The following is a 24892-nucleotide window of genomic DNA, read 5'->3' as shown; positions in this document are numbered from 1 at the left end:
GGTGTTATTTTAATTTTTTGTCTTTGTTTCTCACCATCCAAATCTATTTTAATTGGCAATAAATTAAACTAATTTTCCCAAGTCAAGGCTGTTTTGCCCATGTGGTAACCAGTATGTGATCACCCCATCTTTATCTTGACCTGTGAGCTTTCTCATCCTATTTTCTCCCCCTGTCCTGTTGAAGAAGGGGAGTGAGGAAGCAGCTGGGTGGGTGTCTGGATGTTGGCCAAGGTCAGCCCACAACAACAACAACTAAACCTCTGAGTGGGCCACAGAGAGAGGAATGCCTAGCTTAAGGGTCCTGGGTATTTCACTCCAGTGGATCTGCTCAGTAAAGTTGTCTGGTAACATCTAGTTTCTGTGAACCCAGGCAAGATTTTTTTCATATAATACTCTTCATCGTGGTATTGATGTACTGATTTTAAAGTTGTTTCCTCTCCCAGGATGCAACAGATAAGAACCTATAAATTTGCATGCTGTAGTTGAAAACAGACCTAACCATATGGTACTGTGTCCATTCCCAATGCATATATAAAAATTAAAATTAAAAGGGTGTGGAACAACTTCGATATCATCTTCGCATAGTTCCTTGCAAATACCTTGCTAATGCTGCTACAACTCCAAATTCCTGATTTCCATTTTGCAATTTTCAGTCTCTCAAATGAGTGGAATCAATGCATCGGGCCTCTGTCAGTCCAACTGCCGTGGAAAAGTGTTGGACTGCTTGCAAAGCTATGCTGGGACACTGACGCTGTGCACGTAGCAGCATTACCCTAAGTGTGCAGCCACATACTTGAAGGCCAGGACACCATGCTGTTGCTAAGACATGCATTTGCCAGTGATACATCTCCCCAGCTGCATCGCATTGCTGCTATCTCTTTCTACCTTAAGATTTAACACACTTGGCACAGCTGGACAGGCAGCAGATCTGTCAGCTAATTGCCTGTCACAAGGTCTGGAGCAGATGCAGAAATGCTGAGCTGCACAGTGAGATTTGCTGGCCCTGTGGCAGGGAAATGGGAGATGAGGGCCAAAAGATTAGTGTCATGCTCAAAATACAGGGCTGCACAGTCATTGGCAGCAAGAACGAACTGTAATCGCTTTTCTGTTTGCAAGTTTATTTGTTAATGAAGTAACTCCTGACGACTTTGAACTATGGAGTCTGGGTGAAAGCTTGAGAAAGGAAACCTCTCTACAATTTTTTGACTTCCATGGACAAAAATAAGACATCTGTGTGCCAAGAGGGTCTGACATTTGAAAGTGTCAGGTGATCATATAAAATGGGTTTGTAGCTTCAAGAGGTAGGTCACTATTTGGTAAATCCCTGAATCCTATGAAGGCTGAAAAAGAGGTGAAGGAGTTGAGCTGAAAGCTCAGGGAGCTTTCACAGCAACCTGAGAAACGTTGGAGGTTTGTAGTTATGTTTAGGCTTCTGACTTTTTGTTCCTGTGTGTAGTACTTCTGGATTATTTTTTTCTCTCAATCTCAGAAATGTTCCCAGGATAGAAAAAATGATTTCTGCTTCAGCTTACCTGAGAATAAAGGTATTTGGCTCAAACTTAAGGAAAAAAACATGCTCAGCTTATTCATATGAGCAAAGTTACGAAAACAAGCAGGATTTAAGCTTTGATAGAAAAAAGTATCTGGAAAGCACAGGAAGTACAGTTTCATTCTCATTTGGGAGAAAAATAAATACACTGATATTTTAAGGTATCTGTATATTACCAAAGCTTTCTCTCTATCTCCCTGCCTTACTGTAACCCTCCCAAAACACCTTTTGAAAAGAATTAAGATTGCTGATGAATGAAAACCAGCAGGTTTATAATATGCTGCATAACAGCTGAATTTGATAAAATACAAGCACTGTTTTCCTACAGAACTACTGTAGAAAATGTCTACATACATGGTTTATATCTTGTCTAAAGCCGTAAGATAATCAAAACCATTGATGTTAAAAATTTACTCACATTAAACTATGCAATTGATAAAAACATCTAGCCAAACAAAACAGCCTGAATCACATATGCTGGAACTTAAAAAATCCTGCATTTTCAAAGTAATTACTCTAAAACTTGTGACTAGCTCTATGAAGAATTCCTGAAGGAATGTATCCCTTTAGACAGAGCAAATTTGGCTTTTCCATGAAAGAGTAGAGGAATACCTGATGGTGCAATAACAAAATGCATTGGTTTTGCATTTGATTAAAATTAAATCATTAGTTTTCTTTGCAGTTATATGCAGTGAAGTATGTTTTCATTTATTATATAGAGCAATTTTGTTTTAAAAAACCACAGACTTAAGTTCTGCTGTTTCGAATGAAGAAAACACAGCACGTTTAATACCTGCCACCATTTTCTTTTGTATTTTGCTGTTTACATTTTTACTGTGGACCTTAAAGAGCTGTAAAAAAAAGGAGTATTAATACTGCCATTTTGCAGAAGCTCAAGGTCATGCAACCACAGCAACTGGATTTGCATACAAAATGTCCTGTCTTTGTTCTGACCATTAGCTTGCACTGTTTCCAGCCATCAAGTAATGGCATTGAGACATCAAAGTATGATAGACAGTTCATTCTGTCTAAATGACTCTATATCCATCAGTAATGTCCATCCAGGCATATTAGAATGCATGTATACTTTAAGAGTACATCTACAGAAATTACTTCTTATCAAGAAACAGTGTTTTCAGAGTATACAGCAATTGTAGTGGTTGTTTAAAGACTAATCTATAAAAATAATACATATATAGATATATATAGATATAGTCAAGATTTGGCATATCTTGCATGAAAGACAGCAAACCTAGCAGCTAAGTGCCTGTTATTATCCTACTACACAATATGTAATAGAAGGGAATAAACTGCAATAGCATATTACTATTGTATATAATATCAGTTTCTTCACTCAGCTTCTGTCATGTAAACAATTTATAATAATGAGAAATAGAAAATAGAAAGTTTATGTGGGAACAAAGGTAAATTGAGGCCTATAATGAAGACTGTGGAGGTGTACACTTCACAGAGCAACAGCATGCAAACCAGATTTTTTCATTCGTAGGAAACTGCCCACAAAATTGTACCTTGAAAATCATCATAATATCTGAGTTCTCAATATCTGAGTTTCTGTTTTATTGCAAGCTTTGCAGTGTATTTCTATTAAGCAAAATGATACACTATACATCCTTTATATTTAAAAACCTGCTTACATTTGTTATTAATAACATTAAGAGATGTTAGTCAGGCTTAATAAAGCCTTTTTTAATATTTTAGCATATATGTCTCATGAACAATCTATTCTATATTTTCTGTACAGTTTAGCATCTCAAACTCTGCTTCTACATGAGTACTTCTAGAAATATATTTTAGGTCTGAGATTAAGAGCCAGAAAATCCAAATCAAATGTATTGTGCCTTTTTTTGACTAAATAACTGAGTTTTATAATTAATTATAACTGTAAAATTAATGCGATGTAATTAAAATGCTGAACCAGTGCAATACATCCTGACTGAAAATGTTATGCTTCTGAGAGCATCCTCCACAGCTATCCCTTTTACAAAAGGCAGAAAATCAAAGTTGTGCAATTCACAGTAATTACAAGAAACCAGAAAACATTTCAGAATAAAGTAGCCCAATAATTGAAAAGTTACCATGCATTCAAACACTTTCAGCTGTAGATTTGACAGCCTTAATGGTAGTTATTAAAACTATGGTTCACACAGGTAATTTCAGGTTTGGAATTCAATGGAATAAAATAAACTATTTAATTAATTTTCTTTCTCATATATTACAAAGTGCATTGAGTTGTTCCTTTAGGATTTTTTTTTAATTAGCATAAGAACAATCAGTCATAATATAAAAGTGTACTTGTGAAAAGGTCTAAGGAGTTGGGTTTTATTCAGTAATGAATAGCTGCATAAACAGTTTCCAATCATCAGAAAACTAGAGGATTTAGGAATGAATAAAACACTTTGCAATTATTCATCAAGTTTTGGATCACTCTCTTCAGTTACAGTATTTCTTTAAACCGAAGCTGGATCTGCTTTTTCAATTGTTACAGTGCCTCAGGAAGATCTTGTGTCAAGAGAAATACTTGTAAAGCAGAACTGCCCTCCCTTCCTGTCCTCCCCGCAAGATGCTGGGTGAAAGGGTGAGTGCAGGTTTCCCCTCTTCGCTCTTGCTGAAGGCTTTGTGCATTTGGATGACATGGAGATGTTGGTAGGGATTATGTTCTGTCTCTGACCAGGATTCTTTTGTATCTAACAGGACTTTTGGTCATTATTAATTATAAATTCAAAAAGCTGATAAAACTGAAAAGAAACTTGAGGAAGTATAAGAAATCATCTGCATAAGATAAACTTTCATTGAGAATTATTTGGAAGTCTGAAACAGAACAAATACTGTATCTCCTTGTTAAGAGCCCTCAGAGTTCAGAATTTGGTTGTTTGCACCTATTTATAAAGTGAGAATCTGAAATTAGGCCTCATGACCACTTGACAATGACTTTGGGTATAAGTAAATAATAATGACAAGAGCTTGTTTCACACCCTTTGTGGCTGAACTGTGTTATTTTCCTTTGGGGAGGAAATAAACAGTAGTTTTAAACATGAAAGTCTTTATTTTTAGTGCATTTACCCTACAAATGAAATCTAGAATGGGAACTAACTTTTTATTAAAGACCATTTAAGAATTCTTTTTAGTTCATGGAGAGATTCCAGAGGGAAATTGTGAAGCCTAGTCTTTCAACTGAACTGCAAGATTTTTCATTGTTATCTACACAGGAATTAAATTTTTCTCCAAGTTTCAGCTTTGAGATGGTCTTTAATGTCTAGGCTAAGCTATTCACCTAACCTACTGCTTAAGTTAAGAGAAAAAAGACCCCTCAGTGACAATCCATGCAAACTATCTTAAGAGGGGATGATTCTTCAAATCATACACCTTGTTTTCTTCTTTGGAAGCAGCTGCATCATAGCTTAATTGAACACCAGGCTTTTAGGAGGCTACATTTGGAAAACAGGGTTTGTATTACTTGATTTTATTCACCTATAAGCAAGGTGTCTAAGCCAAGATGGCCTTTTAGGTCCTCTTTTTAGTCAACAGAGAAAGACTGATACCTTTGGAGACCCAACAGGTGAGACTGATTCTAGCCTCCATTGTTTCTAGAGTAGAGACAACAACATTAAATTCAACATTAAACTTTAGACAGGAAAACCAGGAGTTGGAATTAGGAGAGCATTTAATGAATTCTAAATTTTATCCCCTTTCTTGTGGAGGCTAATATATTTCTTTTTTGAGAAAAAAAAATCCTCACAGAAGTCCAAAGAGAAGGAACAAAATTAAAAATGGGGGATAATTAAGAACTGTAGTTTACAATGACGGTTCTTGTGATCTCTAAAGGCAAGAATAAGGACATTCTTGTTCAATGGCAATTAATGAATTGCTTACTGATTTTAGTGGTAACGGTTATAATCCAAAGAATAAAAGGTAACCTCTGAGATGTTGGTTTATTTCATTCTTTTAAGAAAGCATCTATTGAGAGCCTATCTTAATGTGCTTTTCAAAAAAAAGTAAATAAACTAGAAGATCCCAAACAATTTTGAAGTAATGGTACAGGCTTCTATAACTAAATCTGAAATCCTGCATTTTTCCATGCTTGTCAATTCTGTCATATTATTATCTTTCATATTACTGTCTTCCATTAAAAATGGTACTATTTTCAGACTGAAATAAGAAAATTGCCTTGCAGAAGTTAGTGTCATGTTGAAAATCCAGAAGAGATTGGAGATTAATCATACATTATGTATTGAAGAAGGTTTTTTCCTCTGCATAGAAGCACGTCTGAAACTGGAATCGAACAGTACAAAACATAGCTGAGAATTTATAATATTGGTCCATTCAAGGAATGTATTCAGAAATCCATAATGATTCAGATAGTCAGATGCAATATCTTCTAATAATGCAGAGTCATGAATTTCTCTATGTTCCCTTAAGAGCACAAACTTTCCAGAAAAAAGATTGTTTTAAAATGTTGAATTTTTCTCCCAGGTAGGGAGGAAAAACTAACTTCTTGCCAATATTAAACCACAGTATTTTTTCTCTTAGCTATTAGTTATTTTAACTATATTGTGCTTCTACTTTGACTATTTGTTATATCTTAAAAGAACTTAAGGTGATGGAAATATTTATCCAGAATTCCTTCTGCCCATTCCCCTATAAACATGATAATTTTTAGCTGAAAAATAAATTATTAAACACATTACATGATAAAAAATAGCTTCTATATAATGCAGAGCCACAGTCTTTTCTCAGTGGTACATCCCAAATTCTCATTAATGTTTCCCCATTAATGTATAAGAGTTCAATTTTGGCCCAATGACTTTCCATTATCTGAATAGTTTTAGTTAAAAAAGATAAATGACCTATTATACTACAAGTGAATAATTTGCTTCTTTTGTTAACAAAATAGATTTCTTATTCTACCTTTCAGGAGCAATAGTAACTCCTCCCTTCTTCTATTTTAAGTCATGGGATATATTTGTTTAAGCAAGAAAAATGAAACTACCTTCTTTTCAAATTTAGTATTACACATCTTTATATCAAAATCCAATTTAGAACAAGGCTAAGTAGAATAAACATAGCCTCTCACTGCTTTCCTCATTTCGCCTATTGCTGTTCTACTGACTTCAACTGACAGGAGCACTGAGCTGGGTGGGAAGCAAGGTAAACGCAGAAGGAACTGTGAATATATTATCACCGTCTTTAGCTGCACCATCAAACCATATAGAAAAAAAATGACAGTAATTCAGTAATTTTGATAGGCTGAGACCTCACTTGTAGTACAATATTCATTGACCCTGAAATATAAAATGTGAAGTAACCTCGAGATGCACAAGCTTCTGCGGGCAACAAAATATCAAATTCACATAAGGAGGCTTCACATTTAAATTACACAAAAATCCAAGATATTTTTGAACATACATTAGGGCAGGATATGGTCCTTTGAATGTTATTCTCAATGCTCGTACCAGCAGCAACCGTCATCTGAAAAAGGGGGCAACAGAGATTCCGCTGAATGGAAAAGAATTTTGTACAGTGCTACAGTATATTTAAATTACACCATGCTAACAAGATGAATGTTATTATCATTCAAGCAAGCTGATCTAAGAGAACAAAAATGTGGCTCAACTGAAATTCACCCAAAAAAATTGAAAGTATTGTTACATTTCCTAGCTCATGAGGCACTGAGAACAACCAAATAGTAAGCCACTTCGGTGTTCTGTACTGTATTCACAGAAGTGAACTCTGAAGGACTGTCAAACAGTCAGATAACTATGGAGAAATAATCATAGCTCCATGGCTAACTTTAATCTGAGGTCTCTACATAAAGCAAGAGGTTTACCTGTTTGTAAGGTTTGAAGAAAGTAGGATCTTCTCCCCCAGATTAAAACATCTTACAGAAAGATATCAAAAGAAGTAAACCTATTGAATTATTAGGTAGAATTTACCTATTAAATTGATAAATTTTTCATGCTGTCTCAGACTTCTCTGTTGCACCAAACAACCATAAGAGTGGAAAAATAGTAGGAAAAAAGCTATGTGCAGTAAAAATCTGGAAGTCCCTTCAGCTAACTGAAGAATATATTTTAGCATTGAATGCTATTTTTCCTCCTTTTTAATGACTTTTTAATTTATTTTTGCAGAGCTCAACATACAACATTCTTCTTTAGAAAGACCCCAACTAGTAGGCAATCTGACCAGATGACATTTCTTCAGATCTCAGTATTTACTTCAGAGGAAATTAACAGCAGAAATTTTCAAAAAGTTCTAGAAGCACTTTTTAAACCTCTGCTTCAATGTATACTGACTGCTATTAAAAAAACCCAAACAGTTCTAGAATAAACCTCTAAACAATTTCTTTCCATTGTTGAGAGCATATGTAACAATACATACAATGTTCATGCTGATTATAGTTGAGCTTCATCATCTCTTAAAGTAAACATTGACCTAAGCTTTATTTCTGTGACTACTTACCAACTCAATTCAGTAAACCTGGTATTCAGAACTGACAAAAAGACAGTATTTTTGGATTCAAGTATTTTTAATAGCACAATATAGCATTTGGAAGATACAACATATTGCAAGATGTATTTTATAATGACTTTATTATTATAATTTATGAGGAAGTTAAGCCTGACTGTATATTTTGACTTTTGCAGTAAAGAAAAATATGCACATTATCAATGTATGTAATAACAGCCACAGGCATGTATCCATGTTCATCTATCTGCAAACCACATATTGCCAATCAACTTCACATTGTGATTTGTAACAGTTTTTAAATATTTGAAATAGTTTTAAACTTTAAATATTTTAAAGGAGAATTATGCTATTAGTGGTAACAAAAAGAGTAAATCTTGAATTTTAAGCAAAACTCTCCATGTATGCTGCCAAGTTCTTAACTCACTTGTGTCAGATTTCCCTTCTTTAGATTTGCACCCTTAAATATTTGAAAACATTTTTACAATGCTTTTTTCTTGTCTTTTAAAAGGAGATTTCACTTCATACAAAACAGCCACTTTTGAAAAGAACATTTCCATGCAAAGAAACTTCACGGTCAATTCATGTATCATGTTTAAATGGATCTTTAACACCACTGTTGCTCCAGAATTTTGTAAGGAAAACACAGCCCACATTATGTCAGCATGACACTGTTTTAAATAAACAAGATCTCAGCACAAGAAAACATATACATTATAACTGTATCCATTCATTATTTCAGTCTCACATGTCTTTATTTAATAATGGTTTAATGCTTATTAAATTTAATCTCAATGTTTATACACACACAGCTACTAAAAATGGTTGAAACAAATGCACTCGGATTAATGTGTAAATAGTTTACACATTTTTGTACATTTTTTTAATTTATGTACATCTCATATATGATGTTTTCTGATAGTTTTGCACTTTTGTGTGAAAAGGTAGATCTACTGTATACTTTTGACTGCTGCATCTGAGCTCTGTTAACTAATTCATCTTTGCTGTCCATCACTGTTAACAGCAATAAATCTGAGTAACTTTAGCCTAATTTTTCAAATTATCTTGTAAACAGTTTTCCCCCACTTTCCTCTTGTAAAACTGTGATTAAATGTTTATTGATGAAAGGTATAAAATGAACGGTGTTCAATTCTAGCAGCTGATAGGTTTAAGGTCCAGTATTTTGACTCTTCAGGCCTACTATGGGAAACTGTACGTAATTGGAAATGAGTGATCCCTGATATTTCAATGCCGTAAGGCTATTTCCTTATAGACATGGTAATTTCCTATCCAACTGGACTCATAGTACCTAAAATGTCAGGTGTAAGAGAAGAGAAATGAAAGAAAAATATTGAATAAAAAGTATAAAATTTGTGCATTAATTCTAAAATTATCTTCAAACTATGCATGTTAAGGCAAATACATTGTATTGTCATGAAGATTTTACTGGCAATCATTTCAGATACAAAATCCATGAATGAGTTATGCAGTGTAAGTAATGCAGAAATTCCCATTTCATGCATGTTGATAAAATATTTATTCCATTCAGGAATGCATCTAATATTATAGCATCAACTTAGTACTTTGTACCCTTGTAACTATAACCTATTAGAATTAATATTCATGAAACTTTCTATTACAGTTTGGTCTTTCTCCTTGAGAAAATGCATAAGCATTAAAATTTATCAGAGGTGAAAACAGGGTCAACAGGGATAGAAAATACTGAAAATGAAGCTCTAGAACATGCATATATTCTTGCTTGGGATGAGCACTTCAGCTACTATTTGCTGTGAACCACATGCACGGGGACAGATTCTCAAGCCATATCCTAATTGATGGACCCAGAAATGTTTCCAGGCTCCTTCTCCTCTCTCTTTTGGGTTTCCACATAGAAAAGCCTTCAGTGAGGCTGTGGCACATCTGAAAACATTTTCAGAAAATGCATCACCTATGAAAAGCCCTCTAGGTACATACACAGCCAAGCTACACCTACTGGAGTTTCCAAGACCGCATCAGAAAATAATCACAAATAATGGCCCGCATATGCACCAAACTGGCCTGCATTTCACAGCTAGATGGAAATAGTGACAAAGGACATATGAGACTGCAATTTCAAGCTTCTGTGGAAGCACTAAAATTAAACAAATTTTTAGCTAATCCTGTAAATTAACCTACGAGAAATAGGTGAAAATTCATGAAGTCTAACATCGATCGATATTCCTGAGCTTACAACATGTAGCAATTGCACTTTTTTAACTGGTTAGTTGCACTGAGCTTTCAAGTGATCTTGCTGTTCAGGTCACATGAAACAAGACATATTTTCCTAAATACCATCATCAGTATAATCCACACCTTCTTAGCAAGTCCTCAGTCAAAGCTGTGGTAAAACAGGAACTCCTGCTCTCAGTTATGACGTGAGCACTACAGCACTAATTTCAAGGCCATGTCCAAAAAAAGGACATGGAATAAAATAGAAAGTCAGGTTTTATAATCAGTGGTGTTCAAAGCTGCTGACAAATTCAAAGATATTCACCAAATAAATCTAATTTGTTGACAGTTTGAAGAAACCAGTGCAGAATCTTCCCCAGTTCTTTGACTTCTATAATGTAGCTATCTGACAGGTGTAACCTGCTTGCTAGAAAAATAATAATCGTGCTCTCAGAAATAAAAAATTCCCCTTCAGAGCAATATTTGGTCTTTCTTGACAAGAATTTTGTGGTGACTAGTCTTATATCACTTGCCACAGTCCAAAATGCTATTTACTCACATTAATTAGTGAGTCAGAATGAACCATTTCTTCCCTTATGTCTCATCTCTTTATGGGGGAAGTAACTGAGGTCATGCTTAGCAAGCCATCTGAACAGTCATCAAGGTAAAAAGCCCAAAATGAATAGACCTGTTACCTACTTTCTAAAGCCATTCCTGTAGAAAGTATTCTATTTGTTTAGTTGTTGGAGAAAAAAAAACGAGACAAAACCAAAAAGAACACTTCTACAATACACAGGTACAATATTTCAAGAAGTTTATGTTTCATAGTGAAATTCACACTCTGCACTCAGACTAGGAAAGTGGCTTCAGCTAAGCCTATCCTGAAGTGAAGCCTTGTCCGTGTAATATCCCACACATCTCACATGATCACTTCAAGTTGAAATCAGTTTGATCTATATTGTACTAATACATACATGTACACAAATGTACACTAATGCAGAATCAATTGGTTTGGTTTTTTTGCGTATTTTTTTAAGTGTGGGCTGGACTAGAAGTAATGCTACAAAACAAACATCCCCTATTAAAATTGAAGACCATAAGGTCATCACGGCACATCATGGTACATTACACCATAGATACAGCAGATATATGTGATATCTTTGATAGTATGAGTCTATTCTACTAACTTTGAGAAGTTGTTATGTGAATTCACAGTAACAAAATATATTCTCAGATGCCATTCATATTGCCTGTTCTAAAGAGAAAGAGAAGTGTGATATCCAGATGTTGGCAAAGGGTACTTTAATAATCTCAAAGGTATATTTAAAATTCAGACTGCATACTGAATACCTATCTGTAACAATTATCCCACCAATGTGTTCTCGTTTATGGAACACCATTTCAAAACTTGACTGGACAGGACCCTGGGACACCTGATCTAGTTATAAAGTTAGCCATGCATGGACTAGATGACCTCCAGAGATCACTTCCAACCTAAGTTATGCTATGATTCTATTATTTTTCAATAATAATGTTATTTGGTGTTACAGCACATAGGTTTTCATTATGCTAGATTTGGTACCTATAAATTGAGAAAGACAGAGAGCTCCTACAATAGAAGGGAACAAAGGATGAAGGATATGAAAATTTACCACCTTACCCAGTCTATCCCTAGAGAATCTGGACAGAATTTTAATCCTGACAATAGTTCTTGTGACAGCTCTGCACTTGTCTGAAGTTTCAAGTGACAGAAAAGTTCAAAGCTCCTGGGGCTTGTTCTGGATAAATTAAGTCTGTAAAAACCAACAAGCGATTTCAGGTCTCACCTCATTGCCAACATCATTATGAACAAACGACATGTCCTTCCTCTCCTGCAGCCACCTCAGAGACCCACTGGCAGGCTTTAAGTCTTAAAACTGTCTGTAAAGGCTGGCTCAGAGAGCAATGCAGCAATGAAGACAAGTCTTGCAGGCCTAGTGAAGACCAAACTTGCCAGTCATATGCAGCATGCTTTTGGGTAAGGGTTGACTGCAGCTTCTGGGACATGTTAGAGCCCAATACTTTGAGACTCACCAGGAAAGCTGAATGCCACCAGGTGGGTCAGACTCACAGCCCACTTGCAAGGTAGACTTTTGGGTGGAAAAGAAGTTGGAAGACAGACCATGCCACACAAAGATCTGTTGAGAAGTATGCTCCTTCAGTGTAACAGACACATAACTAGGGACGACAAAAAATGTAGAGTACATTTGAATCTCTCCTGACTACTTAAGTGGAGGACTTAACTGACTAAAGAAGTTGGTATTTATTTTGGAAAATGAGCCCACCAGGTTGATGCATTGAAACTCTGCTTTTCTGGAAATTACATATTAGTGTTGGTATCTCAAATTGAAAAAAAAGTAATATAATTAAATATCAGTAAAACACACTTCTGGGTATACAGCAAAACCAGAGTTTGTCCCTAAGACTGAACCTCAGCCTGCATGAAACTTACATAGCATGCAAGTTCTCAGTAAAATCTGTGAAATCCCACCGCTGTTTCTTCCATGGAAATGTATAGTTATCCCTGAAAAATGAGTTTGACCTCTTAATATATCATCTAAATTAAACAAATGAAAAAAAAAGTCACTGTAATTTCTTTTAACATTTGTACTAGAAAACAATGTTAGATATTTTCTTCAAGAAAATCCAACAAACCCATCAACAATAACCTTTCCACTAAATCTAATGTTTTATATTGCCCCATCTTACTATCAGCTGCCCTTAGTATATCAAAGTTGTCTTTGTGAGGGGCCTCTTATCTGAAGCTGTCAGCTGGTCCTGTGCAGAAAGTGATCTTCTATTGTTGAACCAAAATATACATAATTTATTTTTCTTCCTCCATCTAAAAATATCATTTAATATATGATCCTTGTTCTTTCACTATACTTTCTCACTCAGTTACCTATTCAGTTACATGTAATGACATTGTAAATATGGGAAGTAAATGAATGGTCCTAAATTATCAACTTAGTACTTCTTTTAACTCAACAGAGTTGAAAGTGTCCATACTCTCAAGCTAAGCAAATCAAAAGGAGTCTCATTCATATGATCAGAATTGGTGTGTCTGTGCATGTGTGTGTACATATAAATATACAATAATTTTGCATGTATAAGATGCAATATATACAAAGAAGTATCTAAGGATGTTTAATCTGGAGAAGAGAAGGGTCTGGGGAGACCTTATTGTGGTCTTCCAATACTTAAAGAGGCCTTATAAGAAAGATAGGACAGACTTTTTATAAGGGCCTGTAGTGGTAGGACAAGGGGCAATGGTTTTAAACTAAAAGAGGGTAGATTTAGACTAGATACAAGGAAGAAATTTTTTACAACAAGGGTGGTAAAACACTGGAACAGGTTGCCCAGAGAGGTGGTAGATGCCCCACCCCTGGAAACATTCAGGGTCAGGTTGGACAGGGCTCTGAGCAACCTGATCTAGTTGAATATGTCCCCACTCATTGCAGGGGCATTGGACTAGATGACCATTAAAGGTTCCTTCCAACTCAAACCACTCTATGACTCTAAGATTTGATATATATTGTACATATACACACACATCTGTATCCCTCGACATATATATATATATGTACATACACTATACGTAAATTCATAATTACTATATGCTTGATGATGTTAGCCTGCAGAAAAAAAGTAAAAAGAAGTAACAAAAAACACCCTCTACAGCCATCTATATCAATAGTAGCTTTCTGGTATGTACATTGACCTGTACACACTTGACTTTGTACATGGGAGTATTCCCACTGAGCTACAGAGAACTAGCTATCACTGCAGAGTTAAATCTACATGTAAAGATTTGCAAGATCTAGCCCTTAAAACGTAATATGTAGAAAGACAGACCTTGCAGGTGTCCTGGTTTTGTCTGGGATAGAGTTAATGTTCTTCCTAGTAGCTGGTATAGTGCTGTGTTTTGGATTTAGTTGATAACACGCTGATGTTTCCATTGTTGCTAGGTGGTACTTATACCAGTCAATGTCTTTTCAGCTTCTTACGCCCTGCCAGTGAGAAGCTGGAAAGAGGCACAGCCAGGACAGCTGACCCAGACTGGCCAAAGGGGTATTCCATAACATATGGTGTTATGCTGTGTTAAGGCAAATTTGTTATAAGCATTCATTTTATTGATTTAATAGTCACTGGTCACAGTGTTGATTTATTTGCTTTCAAACTTGTGCTTGCTCTCAAAGTCGTGTTATGCAATACCTTACTTGCAGTATATGTTCCCTGTTGTGCTGTTTCCCACCTCTGGGAGCTGGATCAATTTTGCTGCATTGTGCAGCACCGGCTTATGATACGATAAAATTATTGGTTGTGAGACTAATCTGGTATTTGTACTCGGCATTGCTGTCATCTCCATACCTCGGGATCCACCTCTTGGAAGCTATTAATAATTATACTCTTCACCTTTTCTCCATGGAGAACCAATCTATGGGGGAGATGGGTGGGGGGCACTTTCCCCTGCTCCTTCACTTTCCCTTTCTCCTTCAGGCTAGTTACAACAGCTCTTGAGAATTTTTATTATCCTTGGGATGTTCAATCCAGCATGGTCCTATTGCTATGTCTCCTGAATGTGTGTCAGGTCTTGCTTAGGGTTAAACAGCTATTTAAGAATACCATCCAGAGATCTACCCTCACAACAGGCACTGCGGCTACTCAAACACTGATGACAGGCACTGTGGTTACTCCAACCCCTGCGACAGGCACTGTGGCTGAACCAACCCATGACGGTATCAGTTGCCCCAATACACAAGAAGAAATACACAAGAAAATCAGCTCATTTAGTAAGGAATGAAGATGAACCAGGGCCACCATGGGAAAAGGAGGAGGAAGAGGCAGAACCCATAAATGAGATGGTAACCACCCGATCTCTATCCCTGAGTGAGCTGCGAGATATGCAAAAAGATTTCAGTCGTCATCCAGGCGAGCACATCGTCACCTGGCTGCTCCGATGCTGGGATAATGGGGCCAGTAGCCTGGAATTAGAGGGTAGGGTAGGGAAGCCAAGCAGCTGGGATCCCTTTCTAGGGAAGTGGGCATTGACAAAGCGATCAGAAAATGAGCACAAGCCCTCAGCCTCTGGAGGCGACTCCTGTCAGGCCTGAAGGGAAGGTATTCCTTCAAGGAAGATGTTATATGTCACCCAAGAAAGTGGACCACCATGGAGAGAGGTATCCGGTACCTGAGGGAACTAGCCGTGCTGGAGGTGATTTATGGTGACCTGAACAACAAGCAGTTATCCAAAGATCCAGATGAAGCCAGGTGCACACGACCCATGTGGCGGAAGTTCATACAGAATGCAGCATCATCGCATGCACTCATTGGCAGTAATGACCTGGAAAGACGGAGAGGAACAGACGGTGGATGAACTGGCCGGCCAACTCCAACAAAATGAAGAAAGTCTCTCTTCCTTCCTACGGGCCTGCGTCTTGGCTGTGGAGAAACCGTCCCGGGAGTTCCAGCAACTCAAAGAGGATATGTCCTACTCCCTACCTGTACGGACCAGTATCTCAGCCATTAGGAGTAAGTGTCCCTCTGCTCAAGAGAAAGGATATAGTGGATACATACCCTGAGCCACCCTGTGGTTTTACCTGTGTGACCATGGAGAGGACATGAGGAAGTGGGATGGAAAATCTACCTCAACCCTAGAGGCACGGGTATGTGAGTTGCAAGGAAAAACAATCACAAAAGGGGGTTCTCCCAGGAAAACTGCTGCTCCAGTTTCCAGTGAGCAGTTCCCCAGACAGAGTAGAATGGCTCATTTTACTTCCAGTCTTAATAAAGGGACTTTTGTTTTGCATTTACAAGAAGTGAGTAATGAATGCTATGACCAGGACTAGAAGGGCCCTGCCTCCAGTCAGGTGGAGGAAGGGGACAACTGGGTTTACTGGACTGTGTGGATTCAATGTCCGGGCATATCAGACCCACAGGAGTATAAGGCTCTAGTGGACACTGGTGCACAGTGTACCTGAATGCCATCAAGCTATAAAGGGGCAAAACCCATCTGCATTTCTGGAGTGACAGGGGAATCCCAACAGCTAATGGTGTTGGAGGCTGGAGTGAGCCTAACTGTAAATGAAGCACCCCAGAAGCACCCCATTGTGACTGGCCCAGAGGCTCCGTGCATCCTTGGCATAGACTACCTCAGGAGAGGGTATTTCAAAGACCCAAAAGGGTACCGGTGGGCTTTTGGTATAGCTGCCTTGGAGACAGAGGAAATTAAACAGCTGTCTACCCTGCCCAGTCTCTCGAAGGACCCTTCTATTGTGGGGCTGCTGAGGGTCAAAGAACAACAGGTACCAATTGCTACCACAACGGTGCACTGGTGGCAATATCGCACCAACCGAGACTCCCTGATTCCCATCCATAAGCTGATTCGTTGACTAGAGAGCCAAGGAGTGATCAGCAAGACTCGCTCACCCTTTAACAGTCCCGTATGGCCAGTGCGAAAGTCTAATGGAGAGTGGAGATCAACAGTAGACTATCGGGACCTGAACAAAGTCATGCTGCTGCTGAGCGCTGCTGTGTCAGACATGCTAGAACTTCAGTATGAAGTGGAGTCAAAGGCAGCCAAGTGGTATCGTTAATGTGTTCTTCTCAATCCCTTTGGCAGCAGAGTACAGGCCACAGTTTGCTTTCACTTGGAGGGGCATCCAGTATACCTGGAATTAACTGCCCCAAGGGTGGAAAAACAGCCCTACCATTTGCCATGGATTGATCCAGACTGGAATAGGGTGAAGCTCTGGAACACCTGCAATACATTAATGACATCATCATATGGGGCAACACAGCAGAAGAGGTTTTTGAGAAAGGGAAGAAAATAGTCCAAATCCTTCTGAAGGCTGGTTTTGCCATAAAACATAGTAAGGTCAAGGGACCTGCACAGGAGATCCAGTTTTTAGGAATAAAATGGCAAGATGGACGTCGTCAGATCCCAATGGATGTGATCAACAAAATAACAGCCATGTCTCCACCAACTAGCAAAAAGGAAGCACAAGCTTTCTTAGGTGTTGTGGGTTTTTGGAGAACGCATGTTCCAAATTACAGTCTCATCGTAAGTCCTCTCTATCAAGTGACCCAGAAGAAAAACGATGTCAAATGGGGCCCCGAGCAACAACAAGCCTTTGAACAAATTAAACAGAAGGTAGTCCATGCAGCAGCCCTTGGGCCAGTCTGGCAGGACAAGATGTAAGACGTACCCTACACTGCAGCTGGGGAGAATGGCCCTACCTGGAGCCTCTGGCAGAAACCACCAGGGGAGACTCAAGGTCAGCCCCTAGGGTTTTGGAGTTGGGGATACAGAGGATATTGGCAGCACATGAAGGGGTTCAAGCTGTTTTGGAAGTGACTGGTACTGGAGCACAGCTCCTCCTGGCACCCCGACTGCCAGTGCTGGGCTGGATGTTCAAAGGGAGGGTCCCCTCTACACATCATGCAACTGATGATACTACATGGACTAAGTGGGTTGCACTGATCACACAACGGGCTTGAACAGGAAACCTCAGTTGCCCAGGAATCTTGGAAGTGATCATGGACTGGCCAGAAGGCAAAGATTTCAGAATAACACCAGAGGAGGAGGTGACACGTGCTGAAGAGGCCCCACTGTATAATAAACTGCCAGAAAATGAGAAGCAATATGCCCTGTTCACTGATGGATCCTGTTGCCTTGTGGGAAAGCATCGGAGGTGGAAAGCTGCTGTAGGGAGTCCTATATGACAAATTGCAGAAACTGCTGAAGGGGAAGGTGAATCGAGTCAGTTTGCAGAGGTGAAAGCCATCCAGCTGGCTTTGGATATTGCTGAACGAGAAAAATGGCCAGTGCCCTGTCTCTACCTCACCCTGTGGGGATGGTTACAGCAATGGAAGCGGAGCAACTGGCAGCGCAGAGGCAAACCCATCCGGGCTGCCACATTGTGGCAAGATATTTCTGCCTGGGTAGAGAACCTGGTTGTAAAAGTTCATCATGTAGATGCTCACATACCCAAGAGCTGGGCCACTGAAGAACATCAAAACAACCAGCAGGTGGATCAGGCTGCTAAGATTGAAGTGGCTCAGGTGGATCTGGACTGGCAACATAAGGGTGAATTATTTCTAGCTCTGTGGGTCCATGACACCTCAGGTCATCAAGGAAGAGATGCAACATATAGATGGGCTCGTGACTGAGGGGTGGACTTGACCATGTACACTATTGCACAGGTTATCCATGAAGGCAAAATGTGCTGCAATCAAGCAAGCCAAGCGGTTAAAGCCCCTCTGGTATGGAGGATGATGGCTGCAATATAAATATGGGGAGGTCTGGCAGATTGATTATATCTCACTCCCACAAACCCACAAGGCAAGCGGGCCCTATCCTGGGCCTTGCAAAGCAAGTCTTATGGTGACATGGCACCCCAGAAAGAATTGAGTCAGACAATGGGTCTCATTTCTGAAACAACTTCCTAGACGCCTGGGCCAAAGAGCATGGCATTGAGTGGGTATATCACATCCCCTGTCATGCACCAGCCTCTGGGAAAATCGAACGATACAATGGACTGTTAAAGACTGCACTGAGAGCAATGGGTGGTGGGACATTCAAACATTGGGATACACATTGAGCAAAAGCCACCTGGTTAGTCAACACTAGGGGATCTGCCAATCGAGCTGGCCCTGCCCAATCAAAAGTTTTACACACTGTAGAAGGGGATAAAGTCCCTGTAGTGCACATAAAAAATATGCTGGGGAAGACAGTCTGGGTTCTTCCTGCCTCGGGCAAAGGCAAACCCATTTGTGGGATTGCTTTTGCTCAAGGACCTGGCTACACTTGGAGGGTGATGCAGAAGGATGGGGAAGTCTGACGTGGACCTCAAAGAGATTTGATTTTGGGTGAGAACAGCCAATGAACTGAACTGTATGATGTTAATTGCTACATAATACTGTATGTCATCACTACTATGGTTGCTGTATGCCATATTGTCATGGTTTAACCCCAGCTAGCAACTAAGCACCATGCAGCCGCTTGCTCACTTTCCCACCGGTGGGATGGGGGAGGGAATTGGAAGGGCAAAAGGGGAAAACTTGTGGGTTGAAATAAGAACAGTTTAATAATTGAAGTAAAATAAATTAGAACAGTTAAATAGGCAAAGCAAAAACCGTGCACGCAAACAAAGCAAAGCAAGGAACTCATTCACTACTTCCCAGCAGGCAGGTGTTCAGCCATCCCCAAGAAAGCAGGGCTCCATCATGCGTAACGGTTACTTGGGAAGACAAACGCCATCATACCCAATGTCCCCTCCTTCCTTCTTCCCCCAGTTTATATACTGAGCATGACGTCATATGGTGTGGAATAGTCCTTTGGCCAGTCTGGGTCAGCCCCCCTGGCTGTGCTCCCTCCCAGCCCCCTGTGCACCCGGCAGAGCAGGGGAAGCTGAAAAGTTCTTGACCAGTGTGAGCGCCACTTAGCAACTATTTAGCAACAGCAAGAACCAAAGCATCAGTGTATCATCGACATTGTTCTCATCCTAAACCCAAAACACAGCCCCATACTGGCTACCAAGAAGAAAATTAACTCTATCCCAGCTGAAACCAGGACACCTATCAACGGTATTACAGTAAGAATCACCCAGATTAATGAAGAATGAACTTCAATGAAACTGAGCAAAGTGCAGCAGTGATGGAACCGGACAAGCACAGTGATAATGGAACCAGAACTGGCTTCAGCATGCAACAATCCAACAACACACACCATCTTTCCTGCCCTGAAGGACTGTTTTGACAGATGGAGCCCAAAGTCATGGATTAAATGAACTCAACGGACATTTTAGAGGGATGGTCCATAGACTAATGCAATGATATCTGTGTGCATATATCAAAAGACAGGAAAGGTGGTGGCAATAAATTTGGATGTGTGGGACTCGGGTATGACGTAGATGGTGTAGAATAAGGGGTGGATATTGTCCTGATTTTGTCTGGGATAGAGTTGATTTTCTTCCTAGTAGCTGGGATAGTGCTGTGTTTTGGATTTAGGATGAGAATAACGTTGATAACACACTGATGTTTTAGTCATTGCTAGGTAGTGCTTATACTAGTCAAGGACTTTTCAGCTTCTCATGCCCTGCCAGTGAGAAGCTGGAAGGAGGCACAGCCAGGACAGCTGACCCAGACTGGCCAAAGTGATATTCCATACCATATGGTCATGCTCAGTATATAACTGGGGGGAGCTGGCTGGGTGGCAGCAACTGCTGCTTGGGAACTTGCTGCGCATTGGTTGGCAGATGGTGAACAACTGCATTGTGCATCATTTATTTTGTATATTCTTTCATAATAATAATAATAATAATAATTACTATTATTTTCCTTTTTTGTCCTATTAAACTGCCTTTATCTCAACCCATGATTTTTTTTTTTTTTCTCCCCAGTTCTCTCCCCCATCCCACTGGTGGCATGGAAGGAGTAAACAAATGGCAGTGTGCTGTTTAGCTGCCTGCCAGGTTAAACCACAACAGCAGTCTGTATAGTAATCTTCCCACAGTACTGTTACATGGTGATACAAGGTAAGGTAATAAATCGTTAAGTGAGCATTTTAAAGAGATAATAAGATTCATACTTATTTGTTTACCTGTATCACACTGACTGAACTGTCTAATTATTCTTTGATCATTTTAAAAATCTTTTGAGATGTCAATGCAGGAAATCGCAGTTAAAATAAGCTCTTATATTTACACTATAAAATACTGATTTAAATATATTGAACTTAGGAGAAATTTATTATAACAAATAAAGATTCGGAACGGTGATCACAGAAGCAGAGTTTGAGTTCATATAGCCATTAAAATACCTTAAGATCATGCCTCTGTGTTGTACTGAGGCACAGAAATAATTCAGGCATATATTCCATCATTAAAAATTTAGTTAATAAAAAGAGTCTAGAAAGGAACTGTCTGAAGAGTTCTTAGTCAAAACCAAAAAATATTTCCTTGCCTAATTGTCAGAATTTCCTTTGCCTAAACTCTTTTCAAACTACAAGATTTTTTTTTTTTATTACAAGTGTAGAAAACAAAGGACATGCTCATTTGATATCATGTAAAAATATAAAACTATATGAACATGTTGGAATGTTATGCTAATTTGGTTTCAAACTAGGTCTGTAGAAATCATGCTGACTACTCTTTTGCTCTGTCTAATGAAGCATGAAGAGTCTGATATTTACGTTCCAGGTCCAGTTCCAAGTCATTTTATCGATGACTGGTATTAAAAAGAAAGAAAGAAAGAATGAAAGAATGAAAAAAAGCACAAAAGAACAAAAGAAATAAAGAAAAAGAGGGGAAAGAAAATGAAAGAGAAAAGCAAAAGAAAAAAATAAACCAACAACCAAATACACCTACAGTGTTTTCCTGCACTCCCTGAAATCCTTCTCCTCAAATCACCCAGTTGCCAGACCTGTCCCCAGCCTACAGTAATAATCTGTCTTGTCACCGAAGCCCAGGCTCTGGGGAAGAAAGACACAGCAGTTTACACATGTCTGCACTGCCCTGCAGTATGACAAACGTAGTTTAGGAAGGTTGGCTAAGAACAATGCTAAACTGTGCACATGATCCCAGGAGATCGGACCTCTGACAGATCCAGGTTAGACAGATAGAGCTTGAGCACACCTGAGGAGCTTATAAAGGTTTCAGAAACCTCATGGATCTTCTGGGAGAGAGAAATCTCAAAAACAGGACGTGGATCACAGGGACTATCAGAGCTTTGTCAAAGGCAAAATGAAGCCAAAATCCTGGAAACACGTTCAAAATACAGTGAATCATACTTGCTCTAATTTGAAAATTTTCCTTCCTGTAGTCTCATTCTTACTGTATGACTACACCAGACAGCAAAGCCAAAAGCATGCCTAAATTGTTTTCAACAATAGCATACAATTTTTATTGCCCCACAGAAGTCAGGGGAAGCCTATTCAAAATCTGTTCCTGTTCCAATCCTCAGATTTCTACGTAGGGAAAAAATAGGACAGTGAATCATGGTTTTATTTTGTAGTAAGAAATATTTCCCTCGTTTCCATGAATGCATGTGCCAGCATGTCAAGTTTCCTGCAAACAGAGGGACAATTTGCCCTCTGATCTCCTGGAAGCAGGATAGAATCATAGAATCATAGGATGCTTTGGGATGGAAGGGACCTCTAAAGATCATCTAGACCAACCCCCCTGCAGTGGGCAGGGACATCTTCAACTAGATCAGGTTGCTCAGAGCCCCATCCAGCCTGTCCTTGAATGTTTCCAAGGATGGGGTATCTACCGCCTCTCTGGGCAACATGTTCCAGTGTTTCACCACCCTCACTGTGAAAAATTTTTTCCTTGTGTTTAGTCGAAATCTACCCTCTTTTAATTTAAAACCATTACCCCTTGTCCTGTTGCAGCAGGCCTTGCTAAAAAGACTATCCCCATCTTTCTTGTAGGCCCCCTTTAAGTACTGAAAAGCTGCAATAAGGTCTCCCCACAGCCTTCTCTTCGCCAGGCTCAACAACCCCAGCTCTTTCAGCCTTTCCTCATAGGAGAGGTGTTCCAGAGGATGGGGCAGAAGAAAATGTGCCCTTGGGCGAGTGCAGAATGCAGCAAGTTCTTGCACTCCTGAGATATTCTGCTCTGCCTGGGCTAGGGAGGACTCTGGGACATGGCTATTCTGTATGAGTGTGAGCAAACAAAAAGGAGCAACCGGTATGAGCCCCCCATGCACATTAGGGAGGCCCAGAAGGGCGTACTTCAACTCTCGATTAACATGTGCAAGGAGAAGGTAAAATGGTAAGGGATAAAGCACAGAAGCCTTCATTCAGGCTTGTGATCATGTCAATCTCCTCAGTGCTCATTTTTCATGTCCTTATCAGGGTACTTTAGGCTGCAGACAGATAGGATTCAGGTTCACAACAGTGTTGTGAAATATAATAACCTTGCACAAATTGAATGTATAACTGAAAGTTGTCTTGGTATAGCTTTGAAATGTATAGTTACCAGCCTCTTAAACAACAAGCTTCAATCTTAGATATCATCACATCATTAGTAACTTCTACTAAGATATTTTTTTAACATTATCTGAGAAAATACTATATTAAAAGGATTTTAAAGAACATATACTTTCTTCCCTCTCCCCACCTTTCATTTAAATACATTTTGGAAAGGTATCCACACCAAAGAAGGTGCTTCTTTTCATTTATGATGATTTCCCCTTTGGCATTTGGCTACATAGTGATTAAGAGAATTTATTTCTGCTCTGTCTTTCTTTGGAGAATAGAAAAATATATGGTTTTAAAACTATAGAGTTGGACAAAGTTAAAGAGGAAAATAAAAGTACATAAAAATACTGACTGTATTGCCTGATGATGCAAGAGGAAAGAGTTTTTGTGATTAAAGCTCTGCCAGTTCTAATTCCAGCAACAACAGGTCTGCTGAGATTATAAATGTAAATCCTAGACTCCACAAAAACGATTTCATATTTTATTTTCTATTTTTATACAAGTTAAGTACCACTTTTATAACTACAACCTCATTCTACAAGTCCAGTAAATATGGCTAACACTGTTACACACTGATTTTTCTCATAGCCTGTCCCCTCAGAGAAAATATGTACAGATACATAGATATCTGCAGTCTGCAAAGTGTTTTGGTAGAACAGTTCTTAGTTTGGTTGCTTGTTTTAAATGTTTATGCTTCTAGAGAAGACATTGCTGAAAAAATATAGCTTGCTCTTGAAGATACAAGTGGGACAGGCATATGGTAGTGCTAATTCCTGAGGGATTTAATGCTACTCGGTTGGGCCAGCTTCCAAGCAATCTGCCTCTTTCCCTCCCTATCTCACTGATGACTGTACAACATTCTGCAGGTCCTGAATAGGTCAGGGCCATCACATGCATTCCTGCTGTCTTACAGCAATTATTATTTAAAAAGTAATTTATATTACAACTTTCCACCATGTTTGCTAGGCATTGTGCAAGTATAGCTCTGAGAAATTTTTCTTCTCTGAAAAAGGCAGAAGGGAATGTTTCATGTGTGTATAAACAATGTATACTTGGGTACACGTACACTGGTTGGATGCAGTTCGCTGGTTTTGCTTTATTTGCTTTTCCTGGTGAGTACAGAAGCCTAAGTCACAGACTTCAGCAGCAGTATTTTTCTTTGCATTTAAAGACCCTCCCGCAGTCCTCTGAGATACCAAAAGACATCCAAATACCAAATAAATATACAGCAGTTCAGTGATACGTTTATGATTTACACACAGTTTCAGGAACTGAGACTGCTTATGATGCTGCCAAGCAGCAGCAAAGACAAATTAACAAGACTTTGGTCTTTTTCTCAGCTGTTCATAACCCTATGGGCAAGAACCAGATGTCAGAAATCAGTTCAGCTTCACATTATTGTCATTTGAAAAAGCCAGGAGCAGTGGCAGATGCAGGCAGTGAAACTACACCTTGGAAAGACAGCCCAAAGGTGGAGGATATCAGTGGACAGCACAAACTTAAACCGCTAAATTCAAGAGCACACACTTCACTGACTACAATGAAAAGAATACAATAAAAAGAGTAAAACATTACCCTGGCAACACTTACTCAAACAGCCAAACAATTAGCATCAAAGCATCACTGGA

The 24892-nt window shown here is 39.0% G+C and overlaps 1 protein-coding gene across 5 annotated transcripts in view; it reads right to left on the bottom strand.

Moving 5' to 3' along the window:
* PPFIA2 (PTPRF interacting protein alpha 2) overlaps positions 1 to 24892 on the bottom strand; it is a gene marked incomplete at both ends in the record, with an annotated part of 338647 nt that overhangs the window by 158580 nt on the left and 155175 nt on the right. For 2 of the 5 annotated variants that reach the window (XM_082308356.1, XM_082308357.1), the window contains one exon: positions 6974 to 7036. The exons of 2 other annotated variants lie outside the window; for them this stretch is intronic. In XM_082308356.1, the coding sequence (XP_082164482.1) occupies positions 6974 to 7036 (63 nt within the window). Of the gene's footprint in view, positions 1 to 6946; positions 7037 to 24892 lie in introns of all 5 variants that reach the window. One more of the 5 variants, XM_082308355.1, reaches the window with a different exon arrangement.

The sequence above is a fragment of the Platalea leucorodia genome (genome assembly GCF_965183815.1).
Source record: "Platalea leucorodia genome assembly, chromosome: 4".
Classification (NCBI taxonomy): Eukaryota; Metazoa; Chordata; class Aves; order Pelecaniformes; family Threskiornithidae; genus Platalea; species Platalea leucorodia.
The sequence above is the reverse complement of the archived record's forward strand: the minus strand, read 5'-3'. Positions and strand labels throughout refer to the sequence as shown.